This window comes from Phodopus roborovskii, unplaced genomic scaffold (genome assembly GCF_943737965.1).
Source record: "Phodopus roborovskii unplaced genomic scaffold, PHOROB, whole genome shotgun sequence".
Taxonomy (NCBI): Eukaryota; Metazoa; Chordata; class Mammalia; order Rodentia; family Cricetidae; genus Phodopus; species Phodopus roborovskii.
In genome coordinates this window covers 20,811,066-20,831,089 of record NW_026126434.1, presented here as the reverse complement: position 1 = coordinate 20,831,089, position 20,024 = coordinate 20,811,066, and the positions used below count along the sequence as shown (strand labels likewise).

The window sequence follows — 20,024 nt, the reverse complement described above, 5'->3', positions numbered from 1 at the left end:
ATTCATTCATTCTATTGTAATCTAAGGAGAAGTTGACAAATGATAAGAGCATTAGAGTATACTTTGAAAAAGAAAATCAGACTAAACAGCTAGCCGGGAAGAGGGTTTCACCTTTTTCAGTTGGTGTTATGAGAGAGCATGTGTCTATATGAGAAATAAAAGCAGCTAAGAAACAGGAATTACTTTGTTTCTCAGGTTCCATCAGCTAATATTTTCATGGGGGTTATCTGTACATAAACTAAGTAAAAGTTCTATTCTGTCTATGGCTAGTGATAATATCTGTCTCATGAGACGTTTATGTGGTATTAAATGTTACAAGCACAAAATTTGAATAAATCTCTACAAGGTACGTAGGCGAATATGGCATATGCTAGCCAGGCCCTAGCTAGGGTCTACTGTATTTAATTCAGTGTAATTGTTGAAAAAATAAACCTCCAAAGGATCTGAAGATTTTTCTGTGCATTTAGATCAGGACTTTTTTTTTTTTTTTGGTTTTGTTTTGTTTTTTTTTTGGTAGAGAGCACCATGTTACACAAGAGTTGACATTGATCCACTTGAATCCAACAGAAGGCGCAAAGATCACATGCTTCATGTAAAAAGTAGAAAGTAGCACCAGGCTAAAAGGACAATTGTATCTTGATAATCGTTGACACGATCGGAATATTAAAGAACAGAGAGCTAATAAATAGTAGCAAGCCAGCTATAGAGCACAGAATGCAGTACAACACTTAGGGAGCTGAAGCAGGGGCATCAAGAGTTCAAGACCAGCCAGGTGGTGGTGGTGCACACCTTTAATCCCAGCACTTGGCAGGTAGTGGCAGGGGGAATCTCTGTGAGTTAGAGGCCAGCCTGGTTTACAGAGCAAGTTCCAGGACAGCCAAGGCTACACTTTTCAGTCTTGGAAAACAAAACAAAACAAAAACAAAACAAAATAAGAGTTCAAGACTAGCCTGAGGTTCAGAGAGACATTATCACAAATGTTAAGGAAGCAGAGAACATAAACTGATAAGCTAATACCACTTAAAATTATTTAAAATAGAAAGCAGAAAGAGGAGATTTATTCAATATAGTCCTGTGGGAAGTGGAACGAAGAGATCCAATGACACCCCCACCCTGCACTGAGGTAAGAAACTAAATAGAGGGCCAAGGACATGCAGCCTTCCAATGAAACAATCAACCTTCTACAGAAGTAATGAAATTGTCAACCTTCTACAGAATTGTGAAACAACAGTCAACATTCTACAAAAGTAATAAAACAGTCAACCTTCTACAGAAGTCATGAAACAACAGTCAACATTCTACAGAAACATAGCGTTGGACAAAGGAACCTGAACATTTTGCAATGCTAGCACATTACCCACAGCACAAGCAGAATGGACTTCAACTATGCTTGACCTAAAAGCTATTCCTTCTATACTTCAGTTGTCTAAAATGGGTTTCAAGTGCTTGTTAGAACTAAATGATGTTTGTCACTTACCACCCACTTAATGTGGGATCACATAAGACCACTGAATACGAATCTTTCTCTGGCATCATGGAACAATAGAGTTCAAACCATCAATTTTAAAACAACAATAAAAATTTTTAAAAAATACCATGCCTTTTAAAAAAAGGATGAGCTGTATCAGTGGACATACCATTTTGAAAAATAGCACTTTCTGTACATTCCATCCTGCAATTATGATTTTTTTGGATGATTGTGGGTGGCCATTTTAAAGCACAAACTCGAATCACATTGCTTGAGAATGGCTTATGCTGTACCCCCAAGTCTTGCTGCATCAAAGCATTCTGCACCCCAGGCTATCCTCAGTCTAATGCCCATTGTTACTTGAAGGTATTTCCAGAACCTTTACCTACTTCCAGTGAGACTCTACAGCTTGGGAAAAGAGTAAGCAAAATTAGCATGAAGAAAGTGTTTTAAAAGCTTTCCCTAATCTGCTATTGTAATAATTTAAATGGCTCAGTCAAACTGAGATGACAGTTATATGAAGATAACTCCATAAAGAAACAAAATCCATTACTCTGTGAGATCTTCTATCTTCTTCTCCACTAACGTGGGTGGTACATTGGAGACAATGACCTGCATATCCAGTTGATTGACCACCGATACCTGAAAAGTGAAAACAGAATGTATTTAAGTCCTGATCATGGAAATTTCTATTTTATGTATTAATGCTGTCTGTTTCCTATTATCTATAGAATTTATTGTTTCTTGATTTTGACCCATTGCCAGATGATTGTTTTGAAAAATTGTATGTTTTCCTATTGGCATTAGGAATAAACCACTGTGGACAGTACTTACTGTGGACCTAGAAATTACATGCTAAGAGGATTTTGTTATTTTGGCTTTGAGTTTGCTTTTTGAAAAAAAATATATTTATGATGGCTGTGGTGGTTTGAACGAGAACAGCCTCAAGAAGCTCATATCTGAATGCTTAGTCATCAGGCAATGGAAATGTTTGAAGGATTACAAGAATTAGGAGGTATAGCCTTGCTGGAGGGAGTTATGTTCCTGGGGGGGTGGGCTTTGAGGTTTCAAAAGCCCATGTTAGCCCCAGAATCTGTCTGTCTCTGTCTCTCTCTGCCTATGGTTCAGGGCATAGCTCTTACCTACTATTCCAGTACCAGGTAGGAAAACCAGCCCAGACATTCTGTACCATTTAGATTTCCAAGGAAATAATTCCAAAATATTACAGAAGATGTTCACAACTCATTAGAAGATTACTTGAATTTAGTGTGAGTTCAATATTGTATGACACTAATAAATCTTCTCAAAGTCTCTATTAAGAATCTGTTTGGGACCCCCCAATGCCTTCTGCCAGTGTTGGGCCTCTGCCAGAGATCCGCCTATCCCAGCGGGGCCAACCTGAGTCTCCACCTGCCTGATCTTTGACCCCCCCATCACTGGACCTCTGTGGGAGGTAAGTTTAGGACTAGTTCAGGTGGAATTTCCTCCCACACCCTTACTGGGAACTCCCTGGGTTAGTCCTGAATCTCGCTCCCCCCACCTATATCCTGTCCTCCACAGAGAACAGTTCTAGTATTCTGATCCACAACCCCTACCACCCACAACCTGCCCTCCCGCCAACCTGTGCCCTACTGAACCTACTGCTCAACCTCTGGTTGAGCACTGGGCCAGAGGGCGGGTCCAACAATCCTTCTACCGCCAGGGAATTTCCTGGATCTCCTCTGAAGACACTAGACCAGCCTATCTATGCAGGATCACCCTGAGTCCACACCTGCCTGATCTTTGACCCCCATCACCCAGCCTCTGCGGGAGGCATCTGCCAGAGGAGAAACATCCTAGAGAGCTTGGATCACCCAGAGCTACAGACATCACACTCCTGACCCACCTATACCCACCAGGAGAGTAGCATAGAGAGAGACTCCACCTGCACCCGGAATAAGTGAAGGGAAGACAGCAATACAAGAAAACACCTAACAATAGAAAGACAAATGTGACACCACCAGAATCTAGGGACTCTACACCAACTAGACCTGAAAACACCAAAGCAGATGAAGCAAAGGATAATGACTTAAAAAATATCTTCATAAAAATGGTAGAGGCCCTAAAGGATGATATGAGAAAATCTCTTAAAGAAATGGAAGAAAAAGCAAACAAAAAATTGGAAGTAATGAACAAATCTCTTAAAGAAAGCAAGGAACACCAAGAAAAAACAAACAGTTGAAGGAAACAAACTCAAACAGTTCAAGACTTGAAAAAAACAAAAACTGAGGGAATGCTGGAAATACAAAAACTGGGCAAATAATCAGGAACTATAGATAAAAGCATTACCAACAGAATACAAGAAATGGAAGAGGAGAGAATCTCAGGTGCTGAATATAAGCTATAGGAAATAGATTAACTGATCAAAGAAAATCTTAAATCCAACAAATCCTTAACACAAATCATCCAGGAAATGTGGGACCCAATGAAAAGGCCAAACCTATGAATAAGAGGCATAGAAGAAGGCGAAGATGTCCAGCTCAAAGGTGCAGAAAACATATTCAACAAAATCATTGAAGAAAGTTTTCCCAATCTGGAGAAGGACATGCACATAAAAGTACAAGAAGCATACCGAACACCAAATAGACTGTACCAAAGAAAAAGACCCCTGAAACATTATAATCAAAACACATAACATACAGAATAAAGAAAGAATATTAATAGCAGCAAAGGAAAAAGAACAGATAACATATAAAGGCAGACCTATCAAAATTACACTTGACTTCTCCATGGAAACTCTTAAGGCCATAAGGTCTGGGATAGATGTTCTACAAGTACTAAGAGTCCACAGATTCTAGCCCAGGCTACTATACCCAGCAAAACTCTCAATCATTATAGACAGAGAAAACAAGATATTTTATGATAAATCCAGATTTGCACAATACGTATCTACAAATCCAGGCCTACAGAAAGTTCTGGAAGGAAAACTCCAATCCAAGGAGTTAACTACACTCACAAAGACATAAGCAATAGATAATCCCACTTCACCAGAACCCAAGGGTAAAGCAGGGTAATATATTCACAATACTACCACCACCACCAAATCTAAAACAAGCAAGCATTAACAATCAATGGTCCTTACTTTCCCTCAACATCAATGGTCTTAACTCACCTATAAAAAGACACAGGCTAACAGAATGGATACAAAGACTGAATCCATTCTTCTGCTACATATAAGAAACACATCCAAGCTTCAAAGACAGACATTACCTCAGGGTAAAGGGTTGGGAAAAGATCTTCCAATCGAATGGAACCAAGAAGCAAGCAGGTGTGGCTATCCTAATATTTAATACGTTAGACGTCAAACCAAAATCAACCAAAAGAGATGAAGATGGTCATTTTGTATTCATCACAGGAGAAATCCATCAGCACAAGTCTCAATTCTGAACATCTATGCCCCAAATACAAAGGCACCCATATTCATAAAAGAAACACTACTAAAATTCAAAGCTCATACAAAACCTTACACACATATAGTGGGAGACTTCAACTTTCACCACTAGACAGGACCACCAGTCAGAAACTTAACAAAGAAACAAAAGAACCAACCCAAGTTATGTCTCAATTGGTTTTAACAGAACATTCCATCCAAACATAAAAGAATATAGCTTCTTTTCTGCTCCACATGGAACCTTCTCTAAAATCAACCACATACCAGGCAACATAACAAACCTCAACAAATACAAGAAAATTGGAATAGTCCCCTTATCTTATCAGACCACCATGCTTTAAAGTTGGAATTCAACAACAATACCAATCTACAAATCACAGAAACTCTACAAACTCATGGAAACTGAACAATGCACCATACCTGGGTTAAAGGAGAAATAAAGAAAAAATTAAGGACTTCCTAAAATTCAACGAGAATGAGGACACAACATATTCAAACTTATGGGATACCTTGAAAGTAGTGTTATGAGGGAAATTCACTGCACTAAGTACCAATATGAAGAAAATGGAGGATATTCACTTTAGAGAATTAACAACAAAACTAAAAGCCTTATAACAAAAAGAAGCAAACTCACCCTGGAGGAGTACATGCTAGGAAATAATCAATTTGAGGGCAGAAATCAATAGAGTAGAAACCAGGAAAACAATACAAAAAAAAAAAAAAAAAAAAAAAAAAAAAAAAAAAAAAAAAAATCAATGCAAAAAAGAGTTTTTTTTTTTTGAGAAATTCAACAAGATAGACAAACCTTTATCCAAACTAATGAAAAAGCAGAGAGAGAACATGCAAATTAACAAAATCAGAAAGGAGAAGGGGAACATAACAACGGACACTGAGGAAATCCAGTTAATTTTCAGGTCATACTTTGAAAACCTGTACTCCACAAAATTTGAAAATTCAAAGGTAATGAACAAATTTCTGGATAACTATCACTTACCAAAATTGAATCAAGAACAGACAAACAACTTAAATAGACCTATAACCCCTAATGAAATAGAATCAGTCATTATAAGTCTTCAAACTAAAAAAAGTCCAGGGCCAGATGGCTTCAGTGCAGAATTCTACCAAAAATTCAAGGAAGAGCTAATACCATTACTCCTCAAATTGTTCCACATAATAGAAACAGAAGGTTGTTTACCAAAGTCTTTTTACAAGGTCACAATCACGTTGGTTCCCAAGCCACACAAAGACACAACTAAGAAAGAAAACTACAGATCAATAATATCCCTCATGAACATTGATGCAAAAATACTCAATAAAATACTGGCAAATTGAATCTAAGAATACATCAGAGAAATCATTCACCATGACCAAGTAGGCTTCATTCCTGGGTTGCAGGAATGGTTTAACATACGGAAATCTGTCAATGTGATCCATCATATAAACAAACTGAAAAAGAAAAATCACATGATCATCTCCCTAGATGCTGAAAAATTCTTCAACAAAATTCAATGCTCTTTCATGATAAAGGTCTTGGATAGATCAGGGATAACAGGAACATTAACTAACATAATAAGAGCAATATACAGTAAACCAACAGCCAACGTCAAACTGAATGGAGAGAAGCTTAAGGTGTTTTCCTCTAAAATGAGGAACAAGACAAGGCTGCCGTCTCTCTCCATATCTCTTCAATATTGTACTTGAAGTTCTAGCTAAAGCTATAAGACAACAAAAGGAGATCAAGGGGATACAAATTGGAAAGGAGAAGACAAATACTCACTATTTGCAGATGATATGATAGTTTACATAAGTGACCCAAAAATCTCTACCAGGGAACTCCTACAGCTGATAAACACCTTCAGCAAACTAGCAGGATACTTATTCAGATGACAAAGGGGGAGGAGAAAGAAATCAGAGAAACATCACCCTTTACAATAACCACAAAAAACATCAAGTATCTTGGCATAATGCTTACCAAACAAGTGAAAGACCTATATAGCAAGAACTTTGTGTCTTTAAATAAATAAAGAAGATACCAGAAAATGGAAAGATCTCCCATGCTCTTGGATAGGTAGGATAAACATAGTAAAAATGGCAATCTTGCCAAAAGCAATCTAGAGATTCAATGCAATCCCCATTATAATCCCAGCACTATTCTTCACTGACTTTGCAAGGATAATAATCAACTTTATATGGAAAAACAAAAGACTCATGATAGCCAAAACAACCCTGTAAAATAAAGGAACTTCAGGAGGCATCACCATCCCTGACTTTAAGCTTTACTACAGAGCTACAGTCCTGAATACAGCCTGGTATTAGCACAAAAATAGACAATTAGGCCAATGGAATCAAATAAAAAATCCTGATATTAACCCACACACCTACAAACACCTGATTTTTGACAAAACAGCCAAAAGTATATGATTGGAGGAGGACAGCATCTTCAACAAACGGTGCTGGTACAACTGGAAGATGGTGTGTAGAAGATTGCAGATAGATCCATGTCTATCATCATGTACAAAACTCAAGTCCAAATGGATCAAAGACCTCAACATAAATCCAGCCACACTGAACCTCTTAGAAGAGAAAGTGGGAGGTATCCTTGAACAAATTGGTACAGGAGACTGCTTCCTGAACATAACTCCAGTAGCACAAACACTGAGATCGACAATTAATAAATGGGATCTCCTCAAACTGAGAAGCTTTTGTAAGCAATGGACACAGTGGACAAGACCAAATGGCAGCCCATAGATTGGGAAAATATCTTCACCAATCCTACATCTGACAGAGGGCTGATCTCCAAAATATACAAAGAACTCAAGAAACTAGTCAACAAAACACCAACTAACCCTATTTAAAAATGAGGTACAGAACTGAAGAGAGAATCTTCAATAGAGGGAAATCAAAAAGGCTGAAAGGCACTTACAAAAGTGCTCAACATCTTTAGCTATCAGAGAAATGCAAATCAAAACAACTTTGAGATACCATCTTACTCCTGTCAGAATGGCTAAAATTAGAAACACCAAAGACAACTCATGCTGGAGAGGATGTGGAGAAAGGGGAACACTCCTCCACTGCTGGTGGGAGTGCAAACTTGTACAGCCATTTTGGAGATCAGTATGGCGGTTCCTCAGGAAAATGGGTTCCTCAGTCTACCACAGTACCTGGCAATCCCCCTCTTAGGTAGATATCCAAATGAGCCACATCCATGCAACAAAGACATGTGCTCAACTATATGTTTAGTAGTATTATTTGTAATAGCAAGAACCTGGAAGCAACCTAGATGCCCCTCAACTGAAGAATGGATAAAGAAATGTGGCACATTTAAACAATGGAATACCACTCTGCGGAAAAAAACCCATGGAAAGTTGAAATTTGCAGGCAAATGGATGGAACTTTAAAAAAACCCTCCTGAATGAGGTAACCCGGTCTCAAAAAGAGGATGGTATATATTCACTCATATATGGATTTTAGACATAGACCAATGGATCGCCTGCCTATAATTCATACCACCAGCAAAACTAGGATACAAAGAGGAGTCTAAGAGTTTCATACAAGGTCCCTCACAGAAGGTGAAAGGAACAAGATCTGAGCATATTGGGAGTGGAGGTGGCAGTGAATGGAGAGGGAGCTATGAGAAAGAGAAGGACAGGAGAGAAAAGCATGTGGGACTAGGAAGACTGAATCAGGGGAGGAATACATGAAGAGAGAAAGAGAGAGAGAGAGAGATACCATAAAAGAGGGAGCCATTATAGGTTTGAAGAGAAAACTGACTCTAGAGAAATGTCCAGAGAGTGACCCCAACTAACAATTTGAGCAACAGTGGAAAGGCTACCATAAATGCCCTTCCCTGAGAATGAGATTGATGACTAACTTATCCAACATCATAGAGCCCTCATCTAGTAGCTGATGGAAGCCGAGGAAGACACTCACAGCTCAACAATGAGCCAAACTGGAATCCAGATGCGGAGAGGGAGGACAAGACCAGGCTACAGAAACACATAGAGACAGCTGACCTGAACAAAGAGGAGCCAATGGACCCCCATACTGATAGTTGGGAACCCAGCATTGGACTGACTCAGACCCCCTGATCATGGGTCTCAGTTAGAAGGCCTGGGCAGTCTAAGGGACCTCTCTGACAGTGGGACCAGTATGTATCCCTGGTACACAAAAAGACTTTAAGTGCTCATTCCCCATAGAGGGATACGCCCTTAATCTAGAGGCAGGAGGGAGGGCCTAGTCTCTACTCCAAATGACTTGGCAGATTTGATGACCTCTCCTTGAAGGCATCATTCTACCTGTGGTGTTGATGGGATGGGAGGGTGGTCGGGGGGACATGGGAGAGTAGGAGAGAGGGAGGGAGAGCGAACTGGGATCGATATGTAAAAAAGAAAATTAAGTAAATTAAAAAATAATGTTAAGTCCCACCCCCCAAAAAAATCTGTTTGGTGTACCCATAGGCAAGGAGCGGGCACAGGCAGTGTGAAGTCGGTGCTTCTCACTAATTATAGGTAGCTGGACCCTCATGCACACAGTTTGTTTTTATTGCTTTTGAGTTTTTAGGTCTAAAAATACATTGGGGAAAAAAGTCTCTAGAAGTGTGAATCTAAAACTGGTCCCTCCCTTTCTCCTTCTCTTTCCCCTTCCTTTCCCTGTTATCTCCCTCCATATTCCCTTCTGCTACCTTTCCTATATTCTCTCTTTCACCCATCCTTTCTTCCATCTCTGATGCCTTCCTTCATTTCCTTTCACTCTCCTTCTTCTTCCCTTTATTTTAACACTGGGCTAGGAATGATCAGGCAGGTGTCCAGTGTTCAACACAAACAGCCTGAGGAAAGGCAGCCATAACAGGAAGTGCAATAATCAGACCTAAGTCTCTTCAGGATGCAGCCCCTTTCTCTCTACCTGCTGTTGCTGGCATCCCCTTCAGTGTCAAGAGCTAGCCCTGTGAGGTGGTGATGGGAACAATTCCCACTTGCGCTTTGAGGAAGGATGCTGAAGTGACAATATGGGTTATGGAGAGTCCTCTGGAGGGTCTCATTTATTCAGTGCTAGTTTTCATTTTCTCACCAAGACCCTACCCACACCTTCATAAATAGGGTGTTCAACATACCCTCTTAAACTTAGCCCCTTTGAGCCAGGTGATGGTGGCCCTCCCTTTAATCTCAGTAGTCAGGGAGGTGGAGGCAAGTGGATGTCTGTGAGTTTGAGGCCAGCCTGGTCTACAGAGTGAGTTCCATGACAGCAAAAATAACAAACAAGGAAAGAAAAGGTAACCTCTTTTGGCCAGGCATGTTGGTTTGTGCTTGTAATCCCACATGAGAAGGTCTATAATCTCACATGAGAGGGGAGGCATAAATAAGAAGCATGACAAATTCAAGGTGAGCTTGATACAGAGTGAGACCCTGTCTCAACAGCCTCTAACAATTATTGACTTTGTATAAGCATGAATTTCATGCCAGTTTTTTTTTTTTTTTTAATTAATACAGGTTCAAAAATCAGGCAAGTCTTAGAACGAAAAAACAAAAAATAGGCACATTTTACAAATCTTACATTAGAGTGAGCCAGGACTAAAGGAATTAGTGAATCGATGAGCAGAAGATAATAATCAATCAGTAAGTAGGGAACCAATGAATGAATGGAGGAAAGGAATTGATGAATGAATGAATGATTAGAGGGAAGCTGCAGCAAGAGCAGAGGACAATCAAACTGGTGCCTTCTAACCTAACGTAGAAACGGGATTTAATCAAGGAAGTGGTAACCCAACATTGGGGAACCATGTGATACGCATTCACATGAATTTGAGGATTGGTGTGAACTGATGAATGCTGTTTATCTACCTTCTTTGGCCTCTTCTGCCGAGGTTTTATTGTTTGTGCTACTTTTTGCCAATACCCTACAGTAGAGAAAAATGCTTATTAGGCCACAGAATAACAAAGCACTCTCCCTCTAGACTTGATGGAAGGAGCAGCATGTCATGCTGATAGTTAAGATTCAGATGTCAAGTTTAGTTGATAGACTCTGCTCTATTTAAGAAGAAGGAGGAAGAGGAAGAAGGGAGAAGAAGAAGGAGGAAGAAAGAAGAAAAAAGAAGGAGGAGAAGAAGGAGAAGGAGGAGAAGAAGGAGAAAAAAAAAAAAAGAATTGCATACTTGGTAACCAGCAATGTTCCAGGTCCCTGGAATCCACATATGTTACAAAAGAAATATAAGTAAGGGACTAACAAATTGCACATTAGTAGAGCAATTATCTTATAGGTACAAAGAGCAAGTATCTTGTAGGAATAATGACTGGGCTCAAATACACATCTATTTTTAAAATAATAAATTAAGAGTCTACATCTATTTCTCATAAGTTGATAATTTTTGGCTGCTGTAACTCTATAATTGGTTGTCTCTGACTTTAAATGGGTATTTAAAATTTTTGATAGTTGAGGTATAACAGAACACATCCATTTTTATTATACATATGAGAAGAATAATACATTATAGCCTAGGTTTTAGTCTTAAAGAAATCCTGGATCCTGAATTTTGCTTTTTTCAGCATCCACACTGAGCACATATAAGCAATTAAGAGTATGACACTTGTCTTAATTCTCTATTGCAATCATTATGAAAATATTTCCAGAAATTAACAATTTATTGATTCATAATTTTAAAATATTAATATATTTATTTTCTCTTTACAGGTTGATTTATTTTCTCTTTACAGGTTGATTTCAAATATTTTATAAATAATTCATGTATATCACTATTGGGAATGTTGAGTGATAGAGTAAAATTAATATATGTGCTCAAAGTAAAGAGAAGCACATGACTTACAAAGGTCTAATGACAGTTTTACTGGATCCTTTATTTCTTATGAGCCATTGTTTTTTATCTCCCTACTCATTTCTATGAAACATTGCCATCCTATCTAGGATGTACAAAATCACAAGTAATTTTAATTTTCCCAGTATAGAAAGATACATGTTAGTAAAACTGTTTTAGTCATATATTTAAAAAGAGTTTAAGATATGTTTAACACAATCCCAACATGAAATCAATGTAAAACACCTCATGGAAACATTTGACTTTATCCACAGAGTCTTTGGAATCCAGTTTTATCTCAGACCCACAGCAGACCTCACTGTGGCCCAGAGCAGGTCTGGACATAGCACCTACAAGAGGACAATAGCAAGTATTTATGCACACTTGTCCTCTCCTCCTGGACTGTTAACTGTCCTTCACATGAACTCACCTTTCACACACAAAAAAAGGAGAGATTTAAGAACCTTTTAGGGTAATTGTGTATTTTCTTCTTTGATAGTGCACCAAAATTCAAATGTTCCTTTCTACAACTCTGTATTTCATTTGAAATCTGAAGCAATGATTACAGATATGAAAGTCTATTTGGTGTTTTTGTATTTTAATTGATCTTTCATTTGTATTTCAAATTAATACTTTGCCAGTTCTGTTTTAGACCACAGCCTCACGTGGCTCAGACTGGGCTTGAACTCTGTGTATAGTTGAAATTGGCCTTGAATTCTTGATTTATGTGCACCACCATCTCCAAAAGTGGAAACAGAAGAGGGTACTCCAATATTTGACTCTATGAGCACATTTCAACATGTTGTCCTAACCATTTGCTCATATTTTTCAAATACTGACACATTTCGTTACACAATGTGAAAAAAGAAATGTTTTTAATATGAGCACCGATCTCATCAGACAATCTCATAGTCATTGGATAATGGGAAGTTGTCAAGTTTACAGTGGGGAACACAAGCTTTCCAGTGCTGCTATTTGAATTGGAAAGCTCCAATACTATATGTCATCAAAAGCAAATACTGCCATTTGTTTTCATTGAAACAAAAGGATTACTTTGTTCATTTTTTCATAAATGCCTTCTGGATATTCAGCTTGAATAAACATTTTTTTTTGTCTCTAAGTTGTCCCTCCAAATAAAAGTTATCTATTCTATGAAAACCTGGGCAGTTCAAATTGAATCACGTTTTTCTTGAGACAATTACAATTTCTTATTATACTTTAGTTCATTGTGATTATTGGAAAGATAGGAGGTAGGTAGATAAATAGATAATGTCTGGTGTTCAGTAATAAGCTCTGAAGTTTGAGCATTTTTACTACATAGATGATAATCTAAAGTTAAGGTACCAAAAAACTTGCCAAATCAGTGGGAGAGGACAATAAAGAATGACTTGACAGATTTTGTTCACCCCTCCTAGAAGGCATCACCCTCCCTGTGGAGTGGGGTGGTGGTGGAATGGAAAGGTGGTCGGAGGCCATGGGAAGGAGAAAGGGAGAGAGGAAGTGAAGGAGGGAGGGAGGGAGGGAGAGGGAACTGGGATCGATATGTAAAATAAGAAAAAAAAAATAAAAGAATACTTGGCCTGACCAGATGAGAAAAACAAACAAACCTAAAGGTGTGTTCAGCCTGAGAAAAGAAAAGGCAGGAATACTCTTTTATATAGACATAGGTAACTCAGTGAAACATTTCTATCATTGGAGACTTGTCTATATCATGTGTAATAGAATATGTTACCACAAATGCTTTCTGTCATTTAATTACAAAGGCCAAATATCTTGATGAAAATTTAATAACATTTATATTTTAGAGAGTCTATTTCAAAGTAATATTAAAAGTGCTAATAGCTAAAACACTTGCTCTGGGCTAGCATCTCATGCCCCTCACTCATGCACTTACCAGTACATCAGCTTTCCCGCTCAACCCCTTCCCATAGTCATCAGTTGCGATCACTTGAAACTTGAAGTAGGATCTCCTCATATTGTGGAAGAGCATGGCTGTCTTGATGAGTCCTGTGTATGTTTCCACCACAAACCCCTCTTTGCCCTCTTTAATGGGAGGTATGATGAGCCTGTAGGCCATGGCACTATAGTTTCCTGTGTCCTTGTCTGTAGCCTAGGAGGGAAAAACCAGATGATAAATCATCAATCATCAATGAGATAGAAGAAAACGCTTGCAACTGGAAAGCTTATTTCCACTTCCAAGGCTACTTGTGTAATAACATAGTACTTGACTCCTAAAATTCCATTTCTCTGAATATCATAATGTATGCAGAAAATACATCTGCATAACAAATAGTTCTCATCAGATGATCCAGGCACAAGGACAGGTGTTAGAAAAGGAGCCAAATTAATCAAGTTTTATGTATCTGTCAGGATGAGTTCAGATTTAGGCTATGGATCCAGATTATCGGCCTGTGGGATGTTTGGGTTACTTGACAATCACTGCATGAGGTTTTTTGGGATTATAATTTTTTTCTCTAGAAATTTTCATTAATATATTTTGGCCATGTTTTCCTCTCCCCCAACTCCTACTAGATACTTCCCACTCAACTCCATGCGTTTTTCTTCCTCTCTCCAAAAAACAAAACAAAACAAAGTTAAAACAAATAAAACCTACATTTTTGCGCTAGCATGTAGTCTAAGGAGTTGGAGATACAAGCTACTGTACAATGACGTATCAAATTATGAATCAAACATGATAGTATGAGCGAATGCCAACCACTTATTATTCTAGCAAGATGAGAGTAAGAAAGATGCTAACTCTCTTTTGTGATCCTCCTGAGTCAACAAGGTTTCTAGTGACAGGGAGTTAATGGTGCACAGACTTGTTTCTTCTTTAAAAATGTCCACAAATAAAATGTAATTACATGGGTCCTATGGCTTCTATTTAAGAGAAAGTCTTCAGTATATCAGTTTCAGAATTATTTCAAAGCAAACCACCCAGAGACTGGAGAGATTCTCGGTACTGAAGAGCCCTCGCTGCTTCCAGAGCACCCAGGCACAGTTTCCAGCACCCACATGATTGCTCACAACCAGCTCTAACTCCAGCTTCAGGAGACCTAATGCCCTCTTACATCCTCTGCAGGCACCAGGCATGCAAGTAATGCACAGACATGAAAGCAGGAAAAAATACTCATACACATAAAATTAAAAGTAAAGATAACTTATCCTAATTAACCAGGCCCCAAATTTATACATTCCAATTAACTTTTATACAGCTAGAAAAGGCATTTGGAATTGAAGCTGTGGACTTCACATTAGGTTTTCAACTTTTGATATCAAATATATTACAAGAAAGGCTAAGAACAAGAGGACAAGGAAAGAGTGAATGCAGGTAATGAACACAAGTTTCAAGAGAGGATACAAAGGCAACTGTTTTTTATAGTTCATGTTTTTTGTTTGTTTTTTTGGGTAGTGGATTAGTGCATACAATATATGCAATACTAACAATACATTACAAAACAGTGAATAAGAGAATTGGATAATGTCATCAGGCTGATGTAAATTATTCTGGATATACATCTTTCATATTTCCATTGACAACACTACTTTACATATATTACATAGATATTATTGCTTTTTATCATTGCTTGATTAAAATATGATATACTGAGCATTTTAATTTGCATTAAAACTCTGAGTTGTAGTAATTTAAATAATAATAAAAATATTGCTGAGGAAGCTACTGTTCTAATTTTATAGATTAGTGATGTCTAATAGAATCTTCTGATATAAGTCATCCCAGAATGTCTGATCCTCACAGCAGAAATCAGCCCATAATGTCTTAGCCGAGAATCTACGAGGCTAAGAAGAAAAACACTAGGATTCTAATTTGACCTAGTTGAATCATGTGAGTGGTAGTGTATATAGACAAAGACAATAATAACTCACATACAGTATGATATAGTATACATTTGACTTCAAGTTTTATACATATTCCAAACTTAAAACATTTCAGGATAGGTCCATCTACACAACAGGGAAAGTTATACTAAACAACACAGATATTTCACTTCAAGATAAAAAAAAAAATCATGACTTGTCTAAATTGCTGTCATAGTTAATTCTGATTGACAACTTGACTGGATTTAGAGTTACCTAGGAAACTCACCTATGGGCATGGCTATAGAGGCATTTCCAGAGAAGTTTAACAGAGGAGGGAAAATTCCCCTTAAATATGGGCAGTGCAGTCTCCTAGGTTAGTGTCTCAAACTGAACAAAATGGAAAAATGGAGGAAGCCATGTGGACACCAGGACTCATCTCCATCTGCCTCTAGACTGCTCTTGCAATGTGTCCAGCCGCCTCATGCTTCTGCCACCATGCCTTCCCTGGAGGCAATGATGGACTTCATTAAACTGTGAACCAAACACAATCCTCCCTTCTTTGTTTTCTTCATTTTATCCACCACAGCATCAGCATAACCACCATTACTGAAGTTCTACGTTAGGTAGAGGGAAAGCCTGCTATTTTAGCTCATTTTCCCATATAGTCTGATGTTGTTTAGCAGAGCTGGGCTTGGGCATTAGAGTTCCAGGGAAGAGATTTCAGTTAGCTTTCCATTTTCTCTTACAGGAGAAAGAAAGGATAATTAAAGTTAACCTTTTAAAGCTTTAAACCATGGCTGATTTCATTCATTTAACAAAGGCTATCAGAAAAAAAAATGTATTCACAACTAAAATTAAATCCAGAATCTAAACCAACTAACATGAGATGTACATCTCCATATCCTAAATAAATTTGCTACTAAGGTCAGATTAAAGAGGTTTGGAAAGGGCTGGGAAAATGGCTCAGATAGTAAACCAGTTGCCTTACAAGCTTGATGACCTGAGTTTGAGTCCCATATGTCACATAAAAATGTCTGGGCATGGTGGCATGTATGTATAATCTTAGCACTGGGGAATAGAGAAAGCAGAACCCTGAGCTTCATTGGCCAGTCAGTCCAGTCTACTTGATGAGTTCCGGGCCAGTGAGACACCATCTCAAGGTGAATGACACCTAAGGAACAGCACTTCATGTTGTCTTCCATGTGCACACACATATACATGTGCATACCTACACACTACACAAACACACAGACATACATAAAACAATGTGATCTACTCAACTTATGGTTATCATTAACGTTTTTCTTTAAATGAGTAATTTATTGTTAATACAAACTTTGAGCTATAATAGCTATGCCCAAAGGGCACCAAATTATAAAAGTACACAGAATAACATTTTGAAAAAAACATGCATATCTGTGAGACTATATGTATTAAGAATCAAAATACCAGCTATTCATGTCTATACATATGCCTCAATCATATCCATCTCCCTGCCCCCATCTCCCTGCCCCCATCTCCCTGTCACCCCATCGCCCTGTCACCCCATCTCCCTGTCACCCCATCTCCCTGTCACCCCATCTCCCTGTCACCCCACCTCCCTGTCACCCCATCTCCCTGCCCCCATCTCTCTGTCACCCCATCTCCCTGCCCCCATCTCCCTGCCCCCATCTCCCTGCATCCCATCTCTCTGCCTCCCATCTCCCTGCCCCCATCTCCCTGTACCCCATCTCCCTGCCCCCATCTCTCTGTCACCCCATCTCCCTGCCCCCATCTCCCTGCCCCCATCTCCCTGCATCCCATCTCTCTGCCTCCCATCTCCCTGCCCCCCATCTCCCTGTACCCCATCTCCCTGCCCCCATCTCCCTGCCCCCATCTCCCTGCCCCCATCTCCCTGCCCCCATCTCCCTGCCTCCCATCTCCCTGCCTCCCATCTCCCTGCCTCCCATCTCCCTGCCCCCATCTCCCTGTCACCCCATCTCCCTGTCACCCCATCTCCCTGTCACCCCATCTCCCTGTCACCCCATCTCCCTGTACCCCATCTCCCTGCCCCCATCTCCCTGCCCCCATCTCCCTGTCACCCCATCTCCCTGTCACCCCATCTCCCTGCCCCCATCTCCCTGCCCCCATCTCCCTGCCCCCATCTCCCTGCATCCCATCTCTCTGCCTCCCATCTCTCTGCCTCCCATCTCCCTGCCCCCATCTCCCTGTACCCCATCTCCCTGCCCCCATCTCCCTGTCACCCCATCTCCCTGTCACCCCATCTCCCTGCCCCCATCTCCCTGTACCCCATCTCCCTGCCCCCATCTCCCTGCCCCCATCTCCCTGCCCCCATCTCCCTGCCCCCATCTCCCTGCCCCCATCTCCCTGCCTCCCATCTCTCTGCCTCCCATCTCCCTGCCCCCATCTCCCTGTCACCCCATCTCCCTGTCACCCCATCTCCCTGTCACCCCATCTCCCTGCCCCCATCTCCCTGTCACCCCATCTCCCTGCCCCCATCTCCCTGTCACCCCATCTCCCTGTCACCCCATCTCCCTGCCCCCATCTCCCTGTCACCCCATCTCCCTGCCCCCATCTCCCTGCCCCCATCTCCCTGCCCCCATCTCCCTGTCACCCCATCTCCCTGCCCCCATCTCCCTGTCACCCCATCTCCCTGCCCCCATCTCCCTGTCACCCCATCTCCCTGCCCCCATCTTCCTGCCCCCATCTCCCTGCCCCCATCTCCCTGTCACCCCATCTCCCTGCCCCCATCTCCCTGCCCCCATCTCCCTGTCACTCACATTTCTCTCAGGGAAACCACCTACCTGGCTGCACCATTGCTTAGATTTGTTCATTTTCAAAGTTTATATTGGTAGAATCAGTACAAGTTCTATTTCATGACTCAACTGTTTCACTAAGTTTTGTGCTATGAAGTTCAATTCTGTTCAGTTTTAAGATAAATGCTAACAACACAATGATATTTAGATAGGGGAGATGGCTACTGTACAAACACAGCACTTGCTTGGTACATTAAGCTAGCTCACTCAGTTCCTACTGACTAACTCCCCATTTCAAAAACATTGTTTGGCTTTCTAATTTATTACATTATGAAAACTATAACAGCTGAATTTCACAATAAACGATTGAAGTGCTTTTTGTTGTAAACTTTTTTCTGAAGCAAATCACCATTTAATATAAAACTCAGAAATGCCATTTGCTTTTAGAATTTTGCATAGTTTAGTCCCCAAAATAATAAAAGTGAGGCACCATTTTTTAAAAAGCCAGGTTTGCCAGCCATTTGAAGCACTTGATCTTTCTCTATTTCTGTATGTTATGCAGTGATAACCCACTTTCATTTTCTCTTCAAGGTACACTGTACTCAGCAGTCTACCTTCAGAACCTCACTTCTGGAGACAGTCAGGAACATGTTAATTTGGGGAAATTTTTCCCCTCTCTAGAAAGTCTATAGAGTTGAATGCTGATTAACTACAGAGGAAAAGTGGAAAATTCCAGTGGCTGATGAACAACACACCTAAGTTCCATTGAGGATCCTTGCCTCTCTAGGAGATGTACGTCAGATGGCTTGTAGTACATGCCTTACACAGACAAGAATGTTTTCATGAAGTAAATGATAAAATATGACATGCTTAAACATACACTGACTCAATTCTAAACTGCCAGTAACAGGATTCATAGCACAATTAGAAAACTGGGTTAAAATACTAGGAAATTGAGTCCATCATGCCTGCCCGCTTCCTGCTTTGAATATCTTTAAATTTATTTTGTTTGCTTACTCTTGCATTTTGTTTTATTGAGGGGCACTCCAAAGTCACTTTTTACTTGGGTTTCTTATTATCAATGAGATGAATTATTTCTAACAAATACTGTTACAAGTGTATATATTACATATATATGCTATATTATATGACTGTAATGTGCTGAAAATTATACTTATGTAATTAGAGTTAATAAGCAGGGACATCATGACCATTTGAAATACTTGCCATTAGAGCTGCTAAATTCATATTGTAATAGCAAGAACGTTTTGCTTTTTTATAATATTCATCAAATGAATATAAAAATTTAAGTACTCAAGAACTCAATTTCTCAATTTAAGTACTAAGAACACATCATCTTAGACACATAAGATTATAACTCCTTTAACAAAGTAACATGTTAATACTTTCTTTTTTATTGAGGTTAGGGTGTGTGTACTTGGTTTTCATAATCACCTTTAATTTATTTTTGTTTTCTAGTTTTCCTTTATTGTTTCCAGATCCCATTTGACTCAGTCTTGCAAATCTTCTCCCTTCATTGAAACCCACACACATATGAAGAGAAAACCCTCTCTCCTTATTACTGAATGCAAGGACATTGGTGTCTAGTTCTTAGTTTTCCTCTTCAACATCTTCCTTCTTTGAACGTGCTGTTTTCATGTAGATGGCATACTTGGAGGTTTATCTTCAATTCTCAGTCTAGACACTCCTCGATCAGTGAGCTGCCTGAGAGTTGCTCTACTG

The 20,024-nt window shown here is 39.6% G+C and overlaps 1 protein-coding gene across 1 annotated transcript in view; it reads right to left on the bottom strand.

Annotated features, from left to right (window-relative positions):
* The window catches only part of Pcdh15 (protocadherin related 15), a 586,560-nt gene that overhangs the window by 47,860 nt on the left and 518,676 nt on the right, over positions 1-20,024 (bottom strand). The window contains exons 27-28 of the mRNA XM_051186893.1: positions 13,598-13,813; positions 2,022-2,110 (exon numbers count right to left, since the gene is read on the bottom strand). Coding sequence (XP_051042850.1) covers positions 2,022-2,110; positions 13,598-13,813 — 305 coding nt within the window. The remainder of the gene's footprint in view (positions 1-2,021; positions 2,111-13,597; positions 13,814-20,024) is intronic.